At 37.2% G+C, this 26,134-nt stretch overlaps 2 protein-coding genes across 8 annotated transcripts in view; both read left to right on the top strand.

The window, feature by feature from the left end:
* The window catches only part of LOC129722548 (Y+L amino acid transporter 2), a 51,176-nt gene extending 34,256 nt beyond the window's left edge, over window positions 1-16,920 (top strand). For 6 of the 7 annotated variants that reach the window (XM_055676105.1, XM_055676064.1, XM_055676115.1 and 3 more), the window contains exons 4-9: window positions 3,704-3,829; window positions 4,533-4,626; window positions 4,694-4,908; window positions 5,722-5,951; window positions 6,008-6,260; window positions 15,031-16,920. In XM_055676105.1, the coding sequence (XP_055532080.1) occupies window positions 3,704-3,829; window positions 4,533-4,626; window positions 4,694-4,908; window positions 5,722-5,951; window positions 6,008-6,260; window positions 15,031-15,098 (986 nt within the window). In that variant the 3' untranslated portion in view covers window positions 15,099-16,920. Of the gene's footprint in view, window positions 1-3,703; window positions 3,830-4,532; window positions 4,627-4,693; window positions 4,909-5,721; window positions 5,952-6,007; window positions 6,261-6,587; window positions 6,686-15,030 lie in introns of all 7 variants that reach the window. The other variant, XM_055676124.1, reaches the window with a different exon arrangement.
* A 2,615-nt stretch (window positions 16,921-19,535) lies between these two features.
* LOC129722562 (cystinosin homolog) lies at window positions 19,536-25,599 on the top strand. The gene is made up of 5 exons (XM_055676136.1): window positions 19,536-24,298; window positions 24,361-24,781; window positions 24,841-25,249; window positions 25,308-25,410; window positions 25,470-25,599. Exons 1-5 carry the CDS (start codon window positions 24,147-24,149, stop codon window positions 25,531-25,533), a joined length of 1,149 nt encoding a protein of 382 aa, XP_055532111.1. The 5' UTR covers window positions 19,536-24,146; the 3' UTR covers window positions 25,534-25,599.
* Window positions 25,600-26,134: the final 535 nt, after the last annotated feature.

The raw sequence follows: 26,134 nt of genomic DNA on the forward strand, positions 1-26,134 counted from the left end.
TATTTCTACGTCAAACTTTGCACACAACCCCTTCTGACAATTAAATTTATACTTAAAATAACAAGAATTGATACTAGACATTCCTCGTTTCGATGTAGAGAAACCAGAAAAATCTCTTCTAAATAGTCTTCAACGAGAAGGGATGTCCTCCTTCAAATAAATAATTTAATTGTCAGAGATATGTGATTATTTGAGCTATTTGATTTCGCTTTTTCAGCATCAGACTACAGATTTTTTTTCGGAAAATTCGTTAGAGATTGGCAATGAAGAAGTACCAGTCGACATTTTCGTTTGTACGATTTCTTTTCCGCAAAATTTCTTCACAAAGTCAAATATCTTTCGAAATCATGATTGAGTACATTCGCAATCTGGGCGGCAAAAAGCAACGATGTTGACGATACGAATTTTATCTTTTAGATCTAAATTCATGGAAATCATCATATTGTATGAATAAATCCTTAGCAAAGCAAAGCAAAGCCTTGGTGCTAAATTCCGATTCGGAACTCGACCTTCTGTTTATTATACACAGACTTCGCAGCCAACTGTTTAGTGTACAGGACAATTGCGGGGCTAGGGCTACGATCCTTCTGACACTAACAGTCTCTCCCGAGCCGATACTCGAACCTACGATGACTGGCTGGTTAGGCCAGCATCGTACCTCGAGACCATCTGGGAGGAATAAATCCTCAGATTGTATAAATAATCACGAAGAAGTAAAATAACTAACGTATCATGCTTCGAAACCTGAACCATTTAAAATATGTGTAGAGACAAGATTTGTCGTAAGGAAACGTCCATAAATGACGTAGCTTTTTTAGTTTTTTATCCCCCCTCTAGATAATTACGTAGCTTTATAACAAACATGACTCAATCAACTGTTGGGAAGTTTGCCGAGATAAATTAAGTTAGCAAGGTATATTTTTGGCAATAAAATTTGCAAAAAAATTGTCATGAGGGGGGAGGGGTTTATTATGAAACTACGTGATTATCTTGAGGGAGGTCGTCACAAAACTGCAAACCCCTTCCTCCCCCCTCGAATGCTTCGTCATTTATGGATGTTTCCTTAAAGCATCTAAAAACCAATGTATTACGATACTTTAAGACAATTCTTATGACGAGGATGTTCTCATTTCGATAAAACCAATAATTTCAAACAATCTGTTTTTTGAGTTTGAAAGTATACACTATCCGATTCATCATGCATTTGCAGACTATAAATAAACTACAAGGTCAATCTTTAAAAGCAAGTGTAATCAATTTAGAAAGTATAAAACTAATTAAATAAAAAATGGGCGAGACGAAGTTTGCCGGGTCAGCTAGTCTGAAATATTTACACGAAAGGACTACACGCTCTATAACTACACAACAGAGATCACTGCAGTGCCTCTACTGTGTATCTCTTATGTCAAATTCGTTTTTGCGGTGTAGCTAAAGTCGGACTACACTTTATACCCTGCTCCGAACTACACTTTTTTCTGTCTCGAATTACACTTTTTCTATCCCGTTACTAACGTTACGAAAAAAATGACAGCTGAGTGTAGTGTCGTTTGAGTGTTCGTTTCCTAGCTATAAGGTGTGGTCCGTGACGGTGTAGTACCGTCGCGAAAACGAATTCGACATTAAGAAAATATCAAATGAGGAAGATAAAATCTAGGTAGAAAGGTGTATTGCGTTGTTTGCTGTGCATCTCGAAACTGACAAAAAACATATGCTTGCTCTCCGAGTACTATCGGATTGATCTCAGCAGTGTACTCCGAGACGTTCTTCTGTGTAATCTTTCTAGCGTGATTCACCACTCTTCTTTCGCTCTGCTCTGGTGTAAGCAGTAAGTGTGTTAGTTTCTCTGCGAGCAACAGAGACAATGTCGTTACAAACAACTTTGTTGAAGACACTTTTCTTTCAACTTCTTTTGTTTTGGAGATATAACGTTTTTTTTAGACTACCCTTTAAAATAATTTTTTTATCTTAAAAATTGAAGCATTTAGAAGGCAAAAATGTTCAGCATATATTAGTATATCATCCAAATACAAAGTTTTGTAGAAGACTCGAAAAATTAACTTCTACACAGACCGAGTCATTACTTAGAAAAAACTTTCGAAATACTCGTTTTTTTATACTATCTTCAAAGGAAATTTAGTATTTTAAAAAGCCTCAATGAATTACGATAATTTGATATTAGGAACTCCGTCACTAATAGCGTTGCAAAATCTAGCTTTTTGGCTTTGTGTCCTGCACTTTAGAGGAATTGTGTACTCAGCAAAGTTGTAGATAATGTTAGCACGAAAAACTTTGCTCAAGACCCTTTTCTTCTAACTCTTCATGTTTTGGAGATATAAATTTTTTATTATACCAGTCTTGAAATTAGTTTTTTTTTTTTTTTGAAAATCTAAAAAACTATTTTATTTAGAAGGCAACAATTTCCAGCATATATTTGTATACTATCCAAAAACACAGTTTTGTGGAAGACTCAAAAAAAATAGCTTCTACACCAGGGTGACAATGAAAATCGAATTTTCGAATTTCGCTTAGAAGTAGGGCTCAAAAGTTCCGTCTTCTCGAAAAAAGCCTCCATGCAAAATTTCAGCTCAATCGAACTATGGAAACACGTGCCTCACAGCGGTCAAAGTTTCACGAAAAGAATTGTCGATATTGAAAAAATTTTCTAAGCGATATTCGAAGGTCAAATTTTTTCATACAATTTATTGCCGCCCTATTGCTACTAGCAGGAGAGACACACGTATTTGTCTCTGTCTATTTCCCTCCAAATAATGTGCGTAAAGAAATTTTTGAAAAGTTTTTTCATGTTGTTGAAAATATTGCATCCAAGCTGTTACCTGAAGTAGAACTCCACATATATGGTGATTTGAATCAACGCAACATTGATTTTATTCCGGACGTCGATAACCACAGTATTTTACTTCCAATTATTGGCGAAAACGAAACGCTGCAAAGTTGTTGGTGACAACATTATCTACAACTTTGCAGAAAACACTATTTCTCTACAACTAAGACTGAAAAGTTATATATTTGGAGCGCCACTAGCGACAGAGTTGCGGAATAAACTTAAATGTCATTCTAGAGTCATTGGAGATGTCAATCAAACCAGGATGTGGGAAGCAAATGCAAAAAGTGCCTCTTGATTCGGTATTCGGAATGATATATGCAGATTCGCAGAGAAAATTAAACATAAATTCACTCTCTAAAATAAGTGAAAGTTATTTTCAAAAAATCAAAGGCTAGAGTTGAAAATTTGAAACCATTTTCGAAACTCTTTTGGGACCTGCAGGAGATTCCAAAATATGTTATACATTTCCTATCAGAACTAATGTACCTCATGGTTCAATCTAGGCTCCTGTTCTGTGTGATCATCAATATAATGTTAAAGTTCAACGATCAATTTTCAGGAACCAGATTAAATTCATTGTGCCATATTCTTAGTGAGATATGATAAATTATGACTTTCATTTGAGGTGACAAAAGCACAACATAAAAGATTAGTTTTTCCCATATATGTACATCCAACAAGACGGAAAAACATCATACTAAAAGCTTTCCGTATCGATTATTACATTGAAACCAAATTCGAACAGCTTTTTTCCGGCGACGATGACACAAACGACGTCAACGCCTCACCTAATCTAATCAAATCTACGGGAAATCAGCACAGTCATTAAATCGTGTTCTATTTTCGCTCTACTTCCAGTGGTTCTAACGTTCGTTAACTGTTGGGACGTCAAATGGGCCACCGCCGTTCAGGACATCTTCACCTTTGCCAAACTGCTGGCTCTATTCATCATCATTGGCACCGGCGCGTTCTATCTGTTCAAAGGTAAGTGAACCCTCGATGTGGGCACCTGTGTTCGGGCGGCCATATGATCGTTTTGTTTGCAACTTTACGAGACTCGCCGATACATTCTGATATGAAATTCTAATAGGGTCCGGTAGCGGCAATGATCAGCACGAACAACTGTTGCGATTCGAGAGTAGAGATCTTCCGGACGGCGAGCACTTGGAAACAGGTGTCGAAGTGTCGAGGCCTTTCGCTTGCTCGGTTCGGATTGTTTTTACAACTTATTGGATAAACAAATACAAGTTTATTTACGATCCGAGTTCGATTCAGCAAGTTTCCAGTTTGTTAATTTGTTTTGTTTGTTTTTTCACGCGCAGTCAATATTCCGATGAGAGAAACTTGTATTCCGAAGGAATTATTCGCGTCTGTCGCTAAGCGGTCTGCACAATGCGATTCTTGAATTCGCTAGCTAAATTGCACCTAGAAGCTTCGATGAAATTGATCAACATTCGTGCTATTCTATAGTCGTTAAGTCTCGCCACAGTCAAGCACTTTCACTTTGCGGTCACATAATCCACAAATTTGTTTCTATAACCGCGTCTTCAATTCTTTAATCAAATCATCCCACCACCAATTTAGACGGCCATATCACAGACACCATTCTGCCGAGCAAATCATATCTTCTTAACTAACCTTAATCAGAGAGAGTGACGTGAATTACTCCGATTTATATCTTTCTCAGGCAACACGGAGAACTTCACCTTCGATAACACAAAAACCGAGGTCACCTCATTGGCACTATCGTTTTATTCGGGTTTGTTCGCCTACAATGGATGGTAAGAAAATCAAAATACTTTCTTCGATTGGATTGAAAATAATTACTTTCCGATATTTTATCGCTAGGAACTACCTGAACTTCATCATAGAGGAGCTGAAAGATCCCGTAAAAAATCTACCTCGTGCCATTGCCATATCCTGCACTCTAGTCACGGTAGTGTATGTCTGCACTAACATATCCTTCTACACCGTCCTGTCGCCGGAGGAAGTACTTGGCTCGGAAGCAGTCGCTGTCACCTTCGCGGATCGCGTTTTCGGCATTTTCGCATGGACCATACCAGGTAGGAAACGCAATAATAGGATTATTACTGCTGTGATTTAGTGTTTTTTTTATCGCTGAGAATTTAAAATCACAGATGGCGACTTCCGGTTGATGAGTATAACTGAGAAAACTGTTCGAATACCTCCCAACATTGGTATAAGATGATGAATTCCGGCGAAAAGCCGGGTAAAATTGATGAGAATTATCAAATACTCCACCATTTGTATAAAAAATCATCTATTAAAACACCAAAATTTTCAGGATAAAGTACACCTAGATCACCTTAAATTAGCTTTACTCTAATGCTCTGAATCTAAATTAAGGTTTTTTTTTTATTTTTTTTTTTATTATTTCTAGTTGAGAATGGAACAAATGACGTATGATTCAGTTAACTATACGTATAACATTTATAAATTAAATTAGAAAGATTTGTTCAATGATTGAGTAAACTGTAAATCGTTATAGGAAGTCATAAAAGGCATTGCCAAAAGCTAATATTATTTTTTCCGCCGATAACTAAACAATTATAGTCAACTGGCAATACAATTGGATCCAACAATCGATTTTCACTGTGTTGAATCATATATAACGTAAAGTGATGTGCATCAATGTAATTAAGATGAACACGCCTAAAATAATTAATATAAGTTTTGGTTCATGATCATAAAATTATTTTTTCAAACGCATCTCGGATAACAGTATAGTCTGCGCGAAAAAAAATCATTAACATTGAAGCTCAAATATAATTCACACTAACCATTTTTTTTCGTGTCCACCCATATCCAGACTAAAAGCCATTTCCCTCTTTTATTACCATTCCCTCATTCCGCAGTTTTTGTGGCCCTGTCGACCTTCGGTGCCGTTAATGGAATCCTGCTGACGTCATCGCGGCTGTTCTACGCCGGTGCCTGCGAAGGCCAAATGCCCGAGATTCTAACAATGATTCAAATACAACGACTTACTCCAACCCCGGCCGTCCTGATAATGGCGCTGTTATCGATGGTTTACCTGACAGTATCGGACATTTTCGCACTGATCAACTACGTCGGATTTGCAACATGGGTAATTTTACTTTTTCTACAACTGCCTTTAAATATCTAATACTGTTAATATTTAAGTTGAGTATCGGCGTCGCTGTTCTCTGTCTACCATGGCTGCGGTGGAAGCAACCAGATCTAACCCGTCCAATCAAGGTTAACCTGCTGTTCCCAATCTTCTACTTGATCGCCACAGTATTCGTCACCGTAGTTCCTATGATTGCCAGCCCGGTGGAGACTGGCTATGGGCTACTAATGATTCTGTCCAGTATTCCGGTCTACTGTTTGTTCATCGCGTGGCGAAACAAACCGAAATGGTTCAACTATTCTATAGGTAAGCATCACCATTCCCAAATTTGACAGCAACTTAAAACTCCGAACCACTGCTCCTAGCAAATCTCATACTCATAGTTTAAGTTGATCTTATATTGGGCGCAGCTTTTTTGCAATCACTTCAGTTCACAGCAAACAAAAAAAAATCCGAACTGGTTCCTGATTGGCCAAACGCTTTTTCTAAATCATACTCTTTTTTTATATTTATTTTCATGTTCTATTCATTGATCCTGGATTTACGAAAAACCTCACACGCACACCGCCCACGTGCTGCTATCTCTGTTTCCTACTCTCTCTCTCGCTCGCGCTCTCGGATTGTGATTCGCAGGAGGAATCACGAAATGTTTACAGAAGTTGATGATGGTGGTGCGACCGAAACAGAAATAAATTTCGCACACCGCACCTTGCAGGTGTCAGTTGGAAAAGGTTTTTATCTCTTACTTTTCAAGTGTTATGATTTACTAATTTTAGTTATAGCTTTAGTGGTGACTACTTTACTTTACTAACGTTTTGCATGATTTTGTTAGTCTCTTTATCTCTATGTATCGGTTGGGTCGGCTTATGTTTTGATTGTTCGAAGTTCTGCCATTGAAACTTCACTCAAATTCAGCTGGGAATTAGGAGAAGCTATTAAATGTTGCTGGTTAACGGCGGATCGATTCGCTTTACTGAAGTTCGTCCAAATTCAGCTGTGTTAAAATGCATAAAAAGTTTTTTTGGATATATGTTTCTAATTTGACCAGGGATGGTATTCTACGCGATTTTTCGGGACTCGTAAGTAATCTACGTAGAAAACTGTATTCTACGTTTTCTACGATAGAAAACCTCTTGCAAGTCTCAAACTCTCAAACACTCGAAAATTCACAGTATGAGTCATAAAATGCCATTCGCTGGGCTGATTAGGTTTATTTAAGTAACGGGAGAATTAATATAACAAAAAAAGAAACACGAAAAAGCAAGAAAGTGTTTTTCCGGACTACTTTGTGATTATAGCGAGACAAGCAATGATAAAGAAACTCAAAAAAGCAAACAAAGTTTTCACTCAATAATCTCAATCGTTAGTCACGGTTCAACAACATATTTGTTGTCATCCAAAAATGCTAATGAAAGCAAAATCGCATAATATACGTCACATACAAAATCAGTGCAACAGCAAAGGCGCATCTAAGGCCTGATTTCTACAGAACTATGCTATCGCTGTCAAATCTCATATATTTAGAGCATACCTCACATCTCAATAGTTCATGGTTCCCGAACCATTATAAAAAAAGTCCACCAAAAATTCCATGCAACTTTAAACGGTTGCAGGAAGAATTCTTAACGTCCTCAGGAAAAACAACTCATAAAGTGAGTAACTCCGTAAAAACGCATAATTGAGGAACAAGGCGTTTGAAAAACTGAGTGATTGTTACTCATTTTTGGGTACAGTATTACTCAGTTTTAAGTTAAGTAATTACTCATTTTTTGGGTTCTGAATTGCTACTTAATTCAGTTTACAAATTTATATAAAGTTTCGAAGACAAATTCAAACATACCTGGGTTTGTTGTTTGTACTGGCTAGAAAGCCCTAGAATATTACGCAAACGAGAGGTATTTCTAATCCGAAAACTTATGAAACACATCAAAAACAAATTCAATCGATGGAGATTGAAAGCAAGGATTTTAACTGTCAAATTCGTTCTTAACTCACACAAACTAATAATCACAATTGAAAATAAAAAATGTTTCTGAACTTAAATTTCGTTTATTCATGGAATTCACCACAAAAATCTCTTTGTAGGTTTTCGTAGAATACATGAGGTTTTCTACATGACATCCCTGAATTTGACCAAATCTAACTAGACACGATTGAAGAAAAGGTATTCGTTTTGTTTGTCTTGATGACTAGATTCTCGTACTAAATGCCGGAGAAGCTGTTTGCACATCTAGACCGTGCTCTAGCTTATGGCATTTGAATAATTCATTGCAATTCAAGGTGCTTCTGTATAGTAAACAAGATAAAACTCATAGCGATCATCGAACGAACAAGTTAATATTCAAAGCAATGGTATTGGAAAATTTTCTACCTGTTACCTTTTTATAAACTTCAGATTTGAAACACCTGTTTTATCGTCCTTGAATAATTTTGTATTTCTGATAATTACCTCTCTGAAGGTTGGATAATACAAAAAAAAAAGTTGTGTAATTTCTTGTGTCCCAACATAATCTCACATCGTTCAGATTTTAAGATAGGACTACGTCTCTCTTCATTATATTGTAAAAAACTTAAATGAGCATGTAACGATGATTGCTAAAATGTACATTTTTTAAATTACATAAAATTGCCTCAAAATTTGAGGTGAAAGCCACAAAAGACCGACTTTGAGCCACTACTTAGAATTTTCAAAAGTACAAGGCTCGGAAATAGAAATTTGAACATTTGAAGTGGTGGCTCGAATTCCTTCTTTGGTGACTCGAATTCCTCCTTTGGTGGCTTCAAAACCGTTTCGCCCTAAAAGTCGAATATCCTCATACATTTTCTATACGTCTAGCCAATGTTCCATGACGCGAAAGCCGGCGTAACATCGGTTATCACCATCCCGATGGTAAAAAAAAGCTCCTACGAACTGTGCAAACTTCTAATACTTGCCGGACGGCTGTTTACGTTTATGTTTTCTAGCTGAAACTAAGGAATTTCTTAAAACAGAACACTTCCAGTAGCACACTTCCCATCGCACAACGAAGTCAATAATCAAACAAGTGGCGGAATGAGGCTGACAAAAAGTTTACAACAAAAATTCATCGAAAAGTCAGAAATTAAAAAAAAAACGATTCGCAATTCAATGCAAAACTGGGAAAGTCACGCCGACTTCTACATTTGTACTTTAATATTAAAAATAGGTCATACTCAGGCCAATTTTTTTGATTGTGATTATCTTGAAAGAGAAAAAGTTTTTTACCTGAAAACAAAATATCGCGTTCATCGCACTGTATCAAAAAATTTTTTGCTTCTTTCAATCATACTTTGCCTTTGACCCTGCACCTTTGTATGTTTTTTTGGATACTTTGAGGATCCTGTGTATCAAATTTCTCGGCACTTGGTATAGTTTATTCACAACCGGATTTAATTGAATTTCGTTGAATTTGCTTTCTTACAAGTTCGAAAACTTCATTCGTTCTGATGAATCTATACAAATAAAAATGGAGTTCTGTCTGTCTGTCTATCTGTCTGTCTGATCCATATAGACCTGGAAATGACTGGGTTTTTGGAGCCGGAGAAGGTTTTTATATAGTTTGAGACCCATCCCTTCTCTGGAAGGAAGGGCTACCATAAACATGAAAAGCCAGTTTGGGTATAACTCGAGAACAAATTAGTAAATGTAAATAGAAGTAAATAGAACAAAATTTGACATGTGGATGTTTAAATAAGCAAAAATATCTATATTGTAGTTTGAGACCCTTCCCTGCTCTAGAAGAAAGGGCTCCCATGCGAACGACACTTTCTTTAGTTGACCACCAAATTTCACCAAATGACACATTATAAATATACTTATTTATTCTGATTGGTGCTTTGCCAATTTCAATAATGTTCTTCACTAGAAATGTTGCAACAGACGTTTACTACAATATTCTTCAATAAAGCTGTAAAAAACCATCTTTTAACAACAGCTGCCTGGTTTGCCATGGTTCGTTAACGTTTTCATAAGAAATGGCTTCATCAAAAACTGGACTGACATCACACTTTCCGAGCGAAAATTACCAGATTTTGGATGAACGGGTAGAAAAATAGTGTCTTTTAAAGATATGCAAGAAATTTAACTAGAAAAACATTTAAAATATTGAAAAAATGGTGGTCCAATTAAGAATGAAAAAAAAGTATGTTTTCCTTATTTCGACATGCTTCATTCCGAACAAAAGCTATCATCGAAGTAACGCAGCGAATCATAGTTACCATAGATGTGTTTTGATCGTGTTGTTGTAAAAAATTGCTACTTGAATGAGAAAAAACGCCGAAAACTGCTGGAAAATATAGTGAAGCTGCTGTTACTGAGTGTCTTCAAGCTGTAAAAAGTGGTCGACTAGAGAAGCTTGCAAGCGCTACAATGTTCCAAGATCCACCGTAATGTTTCGTGTGAGCAGGAATCGGTCAGGAAAAAATGCATGTTGCATATATAGCACTCCAACAATGTGATTAACTTAGGAGTTCTCCAATAACCACGTGGTCGTAAATAAGGTTGGCAAATGACTGTGGTCCATGCAAAATATTTAGAGTTAATTTAGAGGATTGACTTACGAAGCCGGTAAAAAATGGCCACATGGTCTATGAATGATACTTTATAATTCAAAGCAATTTGCGGCATGGTACAATTCACAACTGAAACATGGCATGGTACAGTTCACAACTGAAACACCTGTTACACAGTGGATCAGAAAATTATTAAAGAAGACCTGGTCCAAATTAGGAAATTGTTGTGGTCCAAATTAGGAAACGGTGGCCCATTAAATGAAACTGAATTTATTTCTTTAATTATAATAAAATAGAGGTATTATCTTATTGTTTTCCATGCAGAAAAGAAGCCTGGTCCTGGACCAGACGTAAAGAGAGAATGAAGACCTTTTTTTTTTTGCTCGTCACCCACAATTTGAAAATTTCTTGTCTCTAAATGTTTTCAGAAAAAAGAGCTCCACGAAAATATCTGCCCCGGGCCTCCCAGCACCTAAATCCGGCCCTGGTATGCAGTTTTAGTTGTTAGCGACGAGCCGCTGTGCTTGATTAGTAATAAGTCCGCCATTCTGTTTTATGTTTTATTCTCTTTTTCCACGTGTCCTAACTTTCCTTTAAATAAATGCGAGATTTTAAGTTTTGTAAAGCGGGCAATGTATGTAGTTTCGCGGGAATGCGAAGATGAACAGGAATAGAAGGTGTGACTAGAATTAGGAAAAATTTTCCCTCGTCCAGACGGGACGTAGGGCAAAACCACGTCAAATGGCCTATCATTTAAAATCTAAAAACTTTGCACACGTATTTGACTTATCAAGCAAAGTTTTTTTCACGGGTGGAGGAGCATTTTGGCATAGGTTTTATTTGAAGTATTGTAGCACAGAAACCTGTCAGAAACTGTCTCAATTGTCTAAACTAAATTGAATTGCAGAGAACTAACACTGCCATTTTTTGGTTACGAAAAATTCTAAATAAACACTAAATCTGATTTATGAAAACAAGTTAATTTTCAATTTCTGTTCAGAAAAACTTGAAATTATAACAAAACTTTTGGTAAAAAGTTCAAAATGGAGAAATCAAAGACGAATTTTTTTATGGAAAATAAGAATTATGAAAACAAAAAACAATTCAATTTCAACATTTTTGAAACATCTCTATACGAATGACTTTTAATAGTTTAGATAAATCCTAATAATTTTTGTAAGGGTGAGAGTGTGTCTCCTCACACACTGTATAGTGACTCACTATAAATACGGCTTGTCGGTAGTCGAGACGCTCAGTCTGAATAAAGAATTTTTTTTTTTCAAACCTTCTGTTCTCGTTCATTTTTCGCACCTCACTCAAACTTGAAAAGTAGCAATAAAACGACAAGAACTGAAATTAGTTTGTATAGTAAAGAAAAATGAAATTTTTATACGCCTTTTTGTAAGTTATTCGTGGTTCTCCAGCAGTATGAATTAATTTAAATGTACGATCTATATGACATAATTAATTGTTGCTGCCTATAAATGATTTGTTTTATATTGATCATACATTTCATTTAGATAGATGATCATTGCTGGAGAATCACGAAAAACGTGGGAAAAAGGCGTGTTTATATAAAACAAACTCTAATTTGCCACACTCGATTCTGGAATATTCCTAAACCGGGTCCCTTTACAAAGTTAGTTTCCGAAGGATTTCTTATTTGAGGTTTTTTAGCATCATTAGCACTTAAATTTGATTATTAAGCTTGAGCTTGAGTTTGAACGACCGCACAATTCGCATATAAAGACTCTACTGCTCTTCTTTATCGAACATCGTTAGTTACCCTGCCAAGTATCGGCAATTATAACTGCCTAGAGAGGTAGCATTTGCGGTAAAAAAATGGACAAAAAGTGCCGATTTTTCATGGGTTTACCTTTAATCGCACTGACGAAACTACTCATACATCATCAATCATAGTAACCTATGAGTTAGCAAAAAAATTGACAGCTCTATCAGTCAAACTCTAACTGTGATGGCGAAAAAAGTAAAGCTACTCCGTTCAGAAGTGTGCGCGGTCAAAGAACGGTACTCCGCCGCGCCAAAAACGGACATCGTGCGGCACTCTGTGGACGCCGAGTTCCGGCATCTACAACTTTTTGACACTATTGGACAGCGATCAGAGCATCGGAGGAAAGCCCGGTTCCGGGCGGCCAACGACCCTGAGCGACAAGAAGCTTCGAAGAAAGCTGAAGAGGAAGACCGAGGGAAAAGTGGCTACATCGCTGCGTGTCCTTGGCCGGGAGGTTGGTGCATGCGGTAACACAGTGAAAAAGTATCTGGAAAACATGGACATACATGTCAGGAAGCGGCAGTCCCGTCCACTGGTATCGGAGCTGCAGGCAATGAGGTGAAATTTATTTCACACAGAAAGTTCCCCAAGAAGGTGCTGCTGTGGCTGACAACCAGCGAGAAGGGGATGTCAAAGCCGCCTTTCTTTCGCTTCGGGCTGGCCGTGAACGGGGAAATTTATAGTACGAAGTGCCTGCCAGAAGTTGCGTCGTTCATTTAGAAATACCATAAGGGCGAGGACACGGTGTTCTGGCCAGATTTGGCGCCGGCCCACTACTCGAAGCGATCGTTGGAGGAGATGGAACGGCTGAATATCGATGTGGTACAGAAATCGGCGAATCCACCCAGCGTCCCCCAGCTGCGTCCTATCGAAAATTTCTGGGCAAATTTGAAGCGCAAGATCTATTCCAAGAATTTTGTCGCGAAAACGGAGGAGGAGTTAAGAGAAAAAAAGAAAGTAAGAGCTTAAAAACATGCCTACACGCATGTTTTCGTCCGCCATGGCGAATGTTCCGGTTAACTGCCGGAAGGCCGCACGCAAGGACGTAATATTTTTTTGCGAGGAAGCTAACATGATTACCTTCCATGGGAAATTTATCCAACTCAATTATCTGTCTTAGTTTTTTCTTCATCACCATCTCAAAAAGTCAATTTTTCTACCGCAAACGTTACTCATATTTTTTTCTGGAATTTCGCGTGAGAGAAGGATCAAGTAGGGGGATGAGAGGGAACCCAAGAATAAATCCATGCGTGGAAGTCTCTTTGGTGCCGAACGGTCATTTTCTGCTAAGATTCAAATTCTTGGCCAATTGCTTGTCAAACAGGACTCTGTATCCTTGAGGTTACGAGCTCCCCTGATTGCATAGTTGGAATTTTATGATTCTCGAAAAAAGTTAATATTGAAAAAATGTATCGGAACTCAATATCCAAGTAAAAATTTATCCTACATTGCTCCATCCAAAACTTTTTACTAAAAGTTTCAGAGCAATGTCGTATTTCAACAAAAAATAAATTCTAAAAAAATATTTTTTGAGGGTGATTTTTATGTCAGATAAATTTCGGTGTTTTTTCAAGTTTTAAAAGTTTAATTAGAAATAACTTCAAAACTGATGCATTTAGGAATTATAGTATAACAGGTTTTTGACTTGTAATAACTATTCAATTTCTTATTTATTATATTGTCCTAATACAAAAACACACGAATGCATCTTTGATGTAAAAAGTCTGAAATTTATAAAAAAATACGAATATTTTAAACAAAGTTGAATAGAATATTGTTTTACAAAAATCTAATCTTTAAAAAAAATGCCTTTCATTTTTCCTGGAATTTTAAGTTTCTTTACAATAAATAAATAACGTCGAAAAGAAAAAATGGAACATCTTCAATGAAAATGTGTATACAAGTTATGATGTTTGTAAATTGCATTCAAATGAATGTTGAAAAATAACACTTCATCATTATTATTGAATATTTGACTTGCCCTTTGTCCACACTCTCTTCGTCACTGGACTTGTTTGTGGCTAAATTAGGCATATACGCTGTCGTACAACCAACAATTTCAACAAAACGGCTTGAACTTTTTTTCCCTTTTCGATTTTCTACATTTCTGGCCTTAGTTGAATTACTTAAATAATTTTGGGGAGATTTTTTGGTGAATTATCACGGTTAATGATGGCACATCGTGATGATACCCGTATAATTCGACTAGTTATAAAAAACCCGAATTTTTCGTCGCTGAACAACAAGAGGATTGAAGAGTTTTTGGGAATCTAAGCACCTTTTCATCAATGAATAAAATAAGTAAAAAAAGAATCGAAGTTTGAAAAAAGTACGCTAGTTTATCTGTAGACTTCCAAACAGTATATAGAGTAATATAGCAGAAGTGCTGTAAAATTGCGTAGATATCTGACTTTCCTAATGCGATCAAGTTCGCTAAGATTTTTTACGAAGCTTCATCTTTAACAACATTAATTTTTTTCTTTTTCTAACAAAACTTGCTTTTGAACCCTGTGTAATACGATATACGCACCAGTCGGCACACGCAAATAATCAATGCACTTGCACTGAATCAATGTATTTCCATAATACCTAATTATTGATAACAGACAAGTCTGATAAAGAGTTATTTCGTTTCAATACAATACTAACCGTTACGAACCACCGTTCTAGGAAACCTCTCGTAATTAATCGAAAAACCGTAAGCTACTTTTCACTAATAAAATTCCCCCATTTCTATTCCTTTGACAACCACAGTGGCCATCACTCGCTTCCTGCAGAAAATGCTCATGGTCGTTGGAAAGACCAAACCAGCTCAGGTTTAAACCCAATCACCCCCATGGTAGCGAGGTTACGACGCGGACCCTCGACAACTAATCTCCTTCTGAAGTCATTGAAACATCACAATAAATATCACATGTATTCACCGTTTAAAAACAAAAACCGGACCACAGCTCAGAAATCCAGAAATACAATCGAAGAAAAAATAGCAGAGTTCGGAGAGTTCGAAGAGTGATAAGTGATTTAGCCCTAGTTTCGATTCGCATTAGTTTTAAATTCCACTATCAGACTCTTTTTAAAAGATAACCATTCTACAAAGGCTGTTTGTGTCTCAGCAGGAACGTTTCATTCCATAGTGTTTTATTAAGATTTATTGTGTGAATACTTGTTTTGTCTTATTTAATGTTTATGTTAGAAACTTACATCGCACAATATATAACATGTTCCTTTTTTATCGCTGGTTGATTACTACTTCATTAAGCAGTGAGGCGGATAGAGCGGACTCTCAACCACAAACTTAACATAGAAGAGGAAAACCAAGTATTCATTTCCAATGACTGAAAATCTACTAAATTTGGAACCCGAAACCAGAAATTGACTGAGTATTGCAAAAAAAACACTCCATAGAATATCAACTTTTGTTATTAATTTCATTTACAGTCGGTTTTACAGAACAATGTAATAGATGTTCATCTATTACATTGTTCTAAATTAGTCGAAACAAACAAAAATTTCTTTGCCTTTAAGCAATAACAGAAATCAAATTTAAATGATTTTCGTTTCAAGAAACAAATCGAACACATATTGTTATGATTATTATTAACATATTTGGAGTACAGCTCTGCATAGCACATATCATCAACCAATCGGAATCTCACTGTATCTTTGTTGATTTTTGCATCTCCATTGTTCAAGTTGGTAATAAATTAGTAAAAAGGTGGAGCTCCAACCCGGAGTTGGATGACAGCTTGGCTAGCATAAATTCATGCTTCCGGTTCCAACACAAACTCAATTTATTATACACACTGCACGTAATCAACTCAAATTTAATCACTAAGAAAACAAGTTTTACATGTATTTACTTCGATGTGGTTACAAAACCAAACAGATCTTTTGAAAGCGAAAGAAATACCTTGTTGGTCGGAAAATTCGGAAGTCGATTATGATACGAAAAGGAAGGTGTTTCAACAGCCAGTTTCAAGCCGGAGCCGAACAGCTGATCAACTCTGTTCGTTGAAACATCACCCGAATGGTTGAACTGATTGCAAAATAATAATTGTTGACAATAATGTAAAGTTTAGTGTATAGCATGAACATACAATCTATTAAACGAAGTATAAACCTAGATTTCAAGACATATGCCAACCTGTACATACACATTATATTGCATAATACAAGACAGGCATACGCATATGCTCAAATGAAAGAGAACGAATTAGGAAAGTAAATCAACATGTAGTATTGAAATTATGCGAAATTAAACAGCCAACTCCATACCCATACATTCCACAGTAAGTGCTAGCGTCAATGTAAAATAGTTTGTAAGATGTTGAAACCTCCGTTTGAGCACAACTGGAAAAGTTTGGCAAGCTAGCCGTTAGCTTTATCACTATAGATAACCACCAATTAGTTGAGCACTTTTCAGCCTAAAAGCAACAGCCATATAGCAATCTGGGTATGAAAAAATTATTCACATCATTTGTAAGAAATACACCGATATGGTTTAGTTCGGAAAATGCATTCTTTTTGCCAAACTTGTCCACGTTGAGTGCTTGTACGCGAGCGAGGTTAAAGCGGCTGCATTCATCAAATGGGATAAACTAGCTTTTAGCAATCAGTCAAATAAAATGTAGTGATGCAAAAGAAGCTCGACTGTTTTAGTTTAGGGATTGTCTCTCCCTGTTGAATCCTTTATGCTAGGAGCCCCACTTTAAGTTTTCCATTTTACGAACAGAAATGCAGTCATTGGTGATGATGTCGAAGTCGATTCTCTGCTTCTGGGCATCTTCAGGATTCCGAAACTACCCATATTGGACGATATTTGGCTATTTTAAGCTGTCTTCTAGTAACCGAAAGTCGTTAACTTGAATTTCCAAATGGCATCTGGGGCCAATTTCTAACTTCTGATGTCAATTCTCAGCTCTAGAAATACCAAAAATAAATAGTTCCTGGCCATTTTTTGCTGTTTTTTTTTTGCAAAAATTGGAAATAAAATTTTGCGCCTGATGTTGATTCACGGCCTGTAGATATCATCCCAGTTCCGGAAATACACAAATTGGAGTTTATTTGGTTCTCGGTTTTAGTATATTATTTAAATTGTGACCAAAATTCCGTTCAAATGTTGTTTTATTTATTTGTTGTCGACTTATAATTGCATAAGAAAATCATAAGTGTTGCGATGGAGGTCTACTCAGAACACCGCCGCTAATTCCTGCTAATGAATCACACCAGTGAGCGCAACTGTTTGTGAATTACCATCTATGACAGAATTATAGAAACTATCGATTTTGCATTCAAATCAGAACTAGATGTCGTTGCTTGGCTATGAGTATTAAAGTGGTTTATCGTCATATGGAAATGGTAAAACTTGAGAGCGAAGTGCCAGAACAAAATTTTATTAATTTCATTTGAGGCCTCAAAAATCCTAAACTAATCGATAGTCGATTGCTAATAACGCATTGCGCTTCAAATATGTTTGAAAATTTGTATGAGAAATCTCAATTTTGCAACCTTGATCCACCCTAATAAGTAATGTGTGCATCCGCTTTCGACCACACAGCTCTCGTCCTAATTTTGGACTGTTGTCAAAATCAACACCACAGGCTCATGGACGAATGGTAGTAAAACACAATGGAGTTGTATAGACCTAAGGGGAGACAACTGGGTATAGATTTGCATCCACTTTGGGGATGCAGGAGGAATTGTGCATAAAGGTGATGAAAAGCATTAAAAACATTCAAGTATTTTCCGAGTGAATGGCATCACTTACGAAAAATACAACAGGGATCCTCGAGGTGGATGAGGAAGAAGAGTAAGAAACCAGATGTCGCCCCTTAGGTATAGACCATCGCATCGAATCACTTTAACCTCACTTTTATGACAGATAGTGGTAACTTTGTTTACGAAATGCAGCTCAACATTTAAAGGGAATTTTGGTCACAATTGAAATGATCTGCTATATCTGAGAACAAAACTGCACCGCTCGAAGGTAAACAAAGTTACCAGTAGCTGTCAAACTCAGATGCGTGACGTCACCGTGCGATGGTCTATATAGGAAAAACATGTTTTTTGATAAAAATAGATTGCGTTTAGGCGACATCCATAAATTACGTAATGCAAAAAACTCGATTTTCGGAACCCCACCCCCTCATATGTAACGAAACGTAACGCCAACACCTCGCCCCCATAAAAGTTACGTAACGCTGCAGAAAGATTTCCTTGATAAAATGCTCGTTTTTGAAGAATCTCTTCAGAGATTTTTCGTTACGTAACGTTTACGTAACGTGAGCCCTCTTCCCTGTGTAACAAATCGTAACGCTCAAGGATACCCCCTCCCCCCTATGAACGTTACGTAATTTATGAATGCCGCTTTAGTGAAAGTAAGTACTAGAAAGTTGGAATAAGATGTTTAGAATGCATTTGATAGCTGTTTTATTGGTCAATGAGCAAAATACTCGAAGCAATTTCGATTTACTTCCACTGGAAAGGCGCCATCTATTGCCATTGAACATTTTTTCAGGTGTCCCATTGTAGATTTTCATCACGCACATGATTGCTCCACCAGAAAACAAGCACTAAGTCTACAAACAGTGGATCAATCGCCACAAAAAAACGATCATTTGAAATTTCCAATCATATAACAACATTATGACAACACTGTAAGACGGACAGCGCCATGCAATCTCACACATTTTCTGTGGTTCCTAATTCGACCCATGCACGTACGATTTTGTTGAGAATTGTCTCAAAATGATAAAGCTGTTAGTCTGTAATACTACAATCTGTCAAAGAGTGAGATGAAAAGATTCGGTTTGTTATACTGACGCCTGTCATAGTTTTTTTACTCAGTGTACAGTCTTATTTTTCTACGCGAGGTATATGTTCCATGTTTATATAGAACCGCGTAAAAAATGAATTGATCAACGTAGAAAACCTTCCAAAACGTTTGAACTTTGACTGAATATGATAGTAGTCATTCTAAAGGTCAAAATACAATGTTATGAAATTTCAGTGGAATTGCGATTATTTTTAAAACCTGTGTCCCAAATCGTGATTGGAATGAGGTCGATATCGCGAGATTACAACAATATTGGACAATTTTGATTGAACACCTTCCAAAAGGGAAAACAGTCAACAGCAAAAAGTTTCCTGGTTTGTATGATACAATCAAAATGACGGTTATATTTCACCAAGATGCAGTTGTATTTGGGCGAAAATTTTTTTTTGGGTTTATTAGGTTAATGCACCAGTTCAGAAAAACATTATTCAATCGGCTAAAATGGATAAACTAAAGTTTGAAACGCTTTTTCACGCACTCAAATCATTGACTTTATACATCTCAGGTTATGTTCAGTTTCCAAACTTGGCTTTGGCAGTATGAGGCCAAGCATTGTCATGCAGCAGACTTACTTTTCTGTGCCTCGAAAAGTACTTCTAATGGCCAGAAAAGAACAAAATAGAAAAGGATCCCAAACTGAGCTCGGAATCGCCAGAAAGTGCTTCTAAGAACCAGAAAAACCAAAATGGAAAATGATCCAAAATTGAGCTCAGAATCGCTGAAAAGTGCTTCTAAAGGCCAGAAAGAGCAAAACTTAAGAATGATCCCAAATTTAGCTCAGAATCGCCGAAAAGCGTTTCTAAAGGCCAGAAAAATCCAAAATAGAGAATGATCTCAAATTAAACTTAGAATTGATGAAAAGATATAAGGCCAAAATGAAAAATGATCTCAAATTGAGCTCAGAATCGCCGGAAAGCGCTTCTAAAGACCAGAAAAGGCCCGAATAGAAAATGATCCCAAATAAAGCTCAGAATCGCTGAAAAGTGCTTCTAAAGGCCAGAAAAGCCCAGAAAAGGCCAAAATAGAAAATAATCCCAAATTGAGCTCAGAATCGCTAAAAACTGCTTATGAAGGCCAGAAAAGGCCAAAATAGAAAATGATCCCAAATTGAGCTCAGAATCGCTGAAAAGTGTTTCTGAAGGCCTGAAAAGGCCAAAATAGAAAACTATCCCAAATTGAGCTCAGAATCGCTGAAAAGTACCAAAATAAAAAATGATCCCAAATTGAGCTCAGAATAGATGAAAAGTGCTTCCAAAGGCCAGAAAAGGCCAACATAGAAAATGATCACTAATTAAGCTCAGAATCGCTGAAAAGTGCTTCTAAAGGCCAGAAAAGGCCAAAATAGAAAATAATTCCAAAATGAGCTCAGAATCACTAAAAAGTGCTTCTAAAGGCCAGAAAAGGCCAAATTGAGAAATGATCCCAAATTTATCACGGAATCGCTAAAAAGTGCATATAAAGCCAAGAAAATGCCAAAATAGAAAATGATCCCGAATTGAGTTCAAAATCGATGAAAAGTGCTTCTAAAGGCCAGAAAAGGCCAATACAGAAAATAATCCCAAATTAAACTCAGAATCGCCAAAATGTGTTTCTAAAGGCCAGAAAAAAACCGAAATAGAAAATGATCTTAAATTAAGCTCAGAATCGCTGAAAAATGCCTTTAAAGGCCAGAAAAGGCCAAAATAGAAAATTATCCCAAATTGAGCTCAGAACCGCCGAAAAGTGCCAAAATAGAAAATGATCCCAAATTGAGCTCAGAATAGATGAAAAGTGCTTCCAAAGGCCAGAAAAGGCCAACATAAAAAATGATCACTAATTAAGCTCAAAATCGCTGTAAAGTGCTTCTAAAGGCCAGAAAAGGCCAAAATAGGAAATGATCTCATATTGAGCTCAGGATCGCTGAAAAGTGGTTTTAAAGGCCAGAAAAGGCCAAAATAGAAAATAATTCCAAATTGAGCTCAGAATCACTGAAAAGTGCTTCTAAAGGCCAGAAAAGGCCAAATTGAGAAATGATCCCAAATTTATCACGGAATCGCTAAAAAGTGCATATAAAGCCAAGAAAAGGCCAAAATATAAAATGATCCCAAATTGAGTTCAGAATCGATGAAAAGTGCTTCTAAGGGCCAGAAAAGGCCAATACAGGAAATAATCCCAAATTAAACTCAGAATCGCCAAAAACTGTTTCTAAAGGTCAGACAAAACCGAAATAGAAAATGATCTTAAATTAAGCTCAGAATCGCTAAAAAGTGCCTTTAAAGGCCAGAAAAGGCCAAAATAGAAAATGGTCCCGAATTGAGCTCAGAATCGCTGAAAAGAGCCAAAATAGAAAATGATCCCAAATTGAGCTCAGAATCCCTAAAAAGTGATTCTGAAGGCCAGAAAAGGCCAAAATAGAAAATGATCTCAAATTGAGCTCAGAATCGCTGAAAAGTGCCAAAATAATATATGATCTCAGAATCGATGAAAAGTGCTTCCAAAGGCTAGAAAAGGCCAATATAGAAAATGATCACTAATTAAGCTCAGAATCGCTGAAAAGTGCTTCTAAAGGCCAAATAGAAAATAATCCCAAATTGAGCTCGAAATCGCTAAAAAGTGTTTCTGAAGGCCAGAAAAGGCCTAAATAGAAAATGATCCCAATTTGAGCTCAGAATCCCTAAAAAGTGATTCTGAAGGCCAGAAAAGGCCAAAATAGGAAATGATCTCAAATTGAGCTCAGAATCGCTGAAAAGTGCCAAAATAATATATGATCTCAGAATAGATGAAAAGTGTTTCCAAAGCCAGAATAAGCTTAGTTAGAAAATGATCTCAAACTGAGCTCCGAATTGCTCAAAAATGCCAAAATAGAAAATGATCCCAAATTGAGCTCAGAATCGATGAAAAGTGCTTCCAAAGGCCAGAAAAGGCTACAATAGAAAATGATCCCTAATTAAGCTCAGAATCGCTAAAAAATGCTTCTAAAGGCTAGAAAAGGCCAAAAAAGAAAATGATCCTAAATTGAGCTCAGAATCGATGAAAAGTGGCCAAAAAAGGCCAAAATAGAAAGTGATCTCAAATTGAGCTCAGGGTCGCTGAAAAGTGCTTCTGAAGACCAGAAAATGCCAAAATAGAAAATAATTCCAAATCGAGCTCTGGTGTGCTGAAAAGTGTTAATATAGAAAATGATCCCATATTAAGCTTAAAATCGCTGAAAAGCGCTCCTACAAGCCAAAATAGAAAATGATCCCAAATTGAGCTCAGAATCACTGAAGAGTACTTCTAAAGGCCAAATAGAAAAGGATCCTTAATTAAGCTCAAAATCGCTGGAATTTGCTTCTAAACGTGACGTGAACTTTGCGTTAACATTGACGGTTTCGTATTTAGACCGTTTTCAAACAAATCGAGAGTGCCCCTAGGTAGCAACCTCGGCCCGCTACTATTAATTATGTTCCCCAACGATGCAGTTTTTGTTTTGGAAAATTGTTTTCAGGTACCGTATGCTGACAACTTCGAAATCTACATTGAAGTGGGTACGAGAAAGGATTGTCGGCTCTCAGAAACAATTGAGCATGTTTTCTGAATTATGCCGGTGAAATAAACTAGTAATGAGTATTGATAATTGTCAAGCCATACTGTTTCACCACACAGTACGTTCAGTTTAGTTCGACTACAATATTGGGGGGGGGGAATCATTCCCAAAGTTAGGAAAGTTTCGATTTAGAAATTAAATTGAATCCTAGAAAGATTTTCGACTCACACCGAGCAGCAATAATTTCTTAAGTCTCTCACTGCTGGAAGTCATTGTACTTTGCTCTCGTCCATTCAATCTGCCTTAGAGAAATCCCGATAGCCAGATGCCGATTATTGCCCCTTGGTACACTGGAACGATGAAGGAAACTACAACAAACTTTGTTCGTGGTGAAAATTATGTACGGTGAAGGGTGAGGTTGATGCCCCCGAGCTAATCAAAAGATTGATCCTTCGCATACCAAATAGGACTCTTCGAAACACGTCGTTATTACAGCATTTTTACATTTGAGTCATTCCTTGAAAACGGCTTGGCGGGTAACTCCTAATACCGTAACAACCTGCTCCTGTGTTTTGCATTGATGATGACATCGAGCAATTTCTCCAAATTTTCAGGGTCTTCGAAGGTTTTTGGCCTTCCTTCACACGAACAGTCGTCAACATCGAAAGTAGCATCTTTGAAGCGACGGAGCCGATCACGGTACGTTGTTTTTTTCAACTCTCGATGCGCATTTCCTTTGAATGAAATGAGAAAAGAAACCCTTCCTGCAAACGACCGTTATATGGCACAAAATCAGGGACTATGTTCAGAAACAGAGCAGCATCGAGATGATCGCAAATTTTCAAACTCATTTTCAATTTGATTTGTTTTCAATAAAATCATCTTTGAAAACATAATTACGCCTTCTTCTTGTGAGTATGAACAACTGATAGAACATCGCATTTCATAAATTGGCCCCACCGTTGCGGATTACACACTGTTCTAGGCCGCCTTAAAATAAATGAAACCGGGGAAAATACCCAACCGTTTAACATGAAAGTATCTGCCGAGGACAGTCGTATTAGGCGCCTGATCATACCATATTTGCCACCACGAAAAAGTTGAGATAAGCCAAATTAAGTATACGTGTGGTCCCTAAACAACAAATATTGAACACAAATAATATTCAAACGTTGCGTTGGAAGGCCCGCAAGATTATTTCTACATACTACAAACACAATTTAGTGTTGATTTCTTTCACATTCACATTCTGTATTGATTTCTGTGCTTAATCATTTGGTTCTATCTCATTCAAAGCGTAGTCTATGACTCTGAATGAGAAAAAACCAAATAATAAGGCACAGAATCGTTTTGGTTCGCACCTCCACATGTTCTCTAACGCGTCTCTTATCTAAACCTCGAGTAGACGTTATTTGCATGTAGATTTAAATCAATCTGCCAACCGAGCAGCAGGGTCCATGACACTTGAACACAATATCCAACGCAGTTGACGCTCCAATCTCGCGTTAAGTAACACTCATCTTTCCGAAAATGTTGCTCGCAATTTCACTCGTAGTGTTTGGCTTGAAACTAGTCACCAGCTCTGCATCTACTCGTAACTTCGAAAATCTTCGAATACAGTTCGATCCGCAGGACTACACTTCAACCTTGGGTAAATCGATTTGTCTAAATTTGTGGGTCGAGTACGGTCAACCAAACCTTCAGATCGCTACCGAGTTTATTCTCCGATTTACACATGTTTCAGTGGGTCATCAAGTAAAAATCTGTCAATACTGGTCAAAGCAACAGAATTCGTACGAGTGAATCCACCGGTTGTTTGGATATATGAAAAAAACAATTACCAGAATAATTTGTCCCGGTTGGAAGCTACCGGACTTCGACCAGGTAGATTCATTGTTACGGCAAATGTGGAAAACAAATTCACTGATCACCGACTGTTCGTGCATCTGAAAATCGCTCTGAGCGAGCCGTTGATCTACATTTCATTACTGATCGGCTGGAGTTACACGGCATGTTGGTCTATTGGATATTATCCGCAGATTTTGCTCAACCACCGTAGGAAAAGTGTGGTTGGACTGAGTTTCGACTTTCTTCACATTAACGTTGTCGGTCATCTTTCTTATGCGATCTTCAATTCTTTTATGTATTGGAATAGCTTTATCGAGGTTTGACTGTAATATTAAACTGATTAGGTCCAAGTGACGAAAAAAATGATCTTTTTCAGCAAGAGTACTTCAATCGTCACCCTCACGGATTAAATCCAGTAATAGGGAATGATGTCGGATTTGCCATTCATGCAACGATTGCTACAGGGTATACTATCTTACAGTGTTACATATATGATAGTGGAGAAAACTCGCTGTCCACTGGAGCGAAAGGAATTATCGGAACCTATTTGGTCATAATAGTAGTATCACTAACGATGGCGCTCTTCGGAAAGCAACATTGGTTGGACTTTCTGTACGTTTTAAGCTACATAAAGCTTTCCACCACATTGGTGAAATATTTCCCCCAAGCGTACATGAACTACAAACGACAGAGTACGGAAGGATTTGCAATTATGAACCGACTGTTGGATATTGCTGGTGGACTGTTTGGGATTCTACAGATGGTGATCAATGCATGGAACTTTGGTTAGTACCTAATTCGGTAATTATTCAGACCCATGCTAATGTATATACGATTTTTTAGACGATTGGCGGTCGATTATTGGGGATGTGGTTAAGTTTGGACTAGGGATATTTTCAATCCTGTTTGATCTGGTGTTTATTATTCAACATTATCTTCTCTACAGGTAACACGATTTAGTATAGCATACTGGAGAGAGAAATTAGGTTTGTTTCTTTTTTTCAGAAAACCGAAAACAGTACAGAGAATTGATAATATTGAAATGGAAGTAATGTACAAATTAACATAGATTTTTTTTTAATCTACGTTATAATTTCATATTTAGATAGCAACAACAAAAGCAACTACAACCCAGAAAAAATATCAAACTCAAGAAAAATCTATACCAAGTTTAATTCAAAATGCACAAATCTTACCGACCTTTATGGTTCATTCACCATCTCCATGTTCCGTTCTCCATCTGCAATCCACCGAAGATAATACGCAACACCTTCCGCTCGAGAACCGCAAGGGCGTGTGGGTCCTCTCCAAGCATAGTCCATATCTCATAGCCGTGGAATACTACTGATCGGATCAGAACCCCGTATATGGTCAACTTGATGCAACGGCGAATTGCACCGATCAAGTTCTCTGCTGGTATCGTTGTCGGCAGATAGCAGCTCGTCGACCATCCCGATTTCATCACCACCAACATGAACTGGAGGTGTTAGGTTAGCATTTTCTTTTCGTGAACCCCTCTCTTCCATGTACTTTGTCTTTGATGCCAATCCAATTCGTTTGGCTTCGGCCTTCAGTCCGATGTACATAAAACTCCGAGCCACAATGTCGACACCGTTGGCGAAGCCCAACAGCTAAACCGACATTTGGAATATCGTGCCACTGGTGTTAAT

This window comes from Wyeomyia smithii, chromosome 1 (assembly GCF_029784165.1).
Source record: "Wyeomyia smithii strain HCP4-BCI-WySm-NY-G18 chromosome 1, ASM2978416v1, whole genome shotgun sequence".
Lineage (NCBI taxonomy): Eukaryota > Metazoa > Arthropoda > Insecta > Diptera > Culicidae > Wyeomyia > Wyeomyia smithii.

What these genes read in the sequence shown, in the direction of transcription:
- LOC129722562 (XM_055676136.1), top strand. Translation starts at nt 24,147, where the DNA reads ATGTTGCTCGCAATTTCACTCGTAGTGTTTGGCTTGAAACTAGTCACC. An exon ending in TGTCTAAATTTGTGGGTCGA is followed by an intron (nt 24,299 to 24,360) that starts GTACGGTCAACC and finishes CACATGTTTCAG; the next exon opens with TGGGTCATCAAGTAAAAATC. An exon ending in CAACATTATCTTCTCTACAG is followed by an intron (nt 25,411 to 25,469) that starts GTAACACGATTT and finishes TCTTTTTTTCAG; the next exon opens with AAAACCGAAAACAGTACAGA.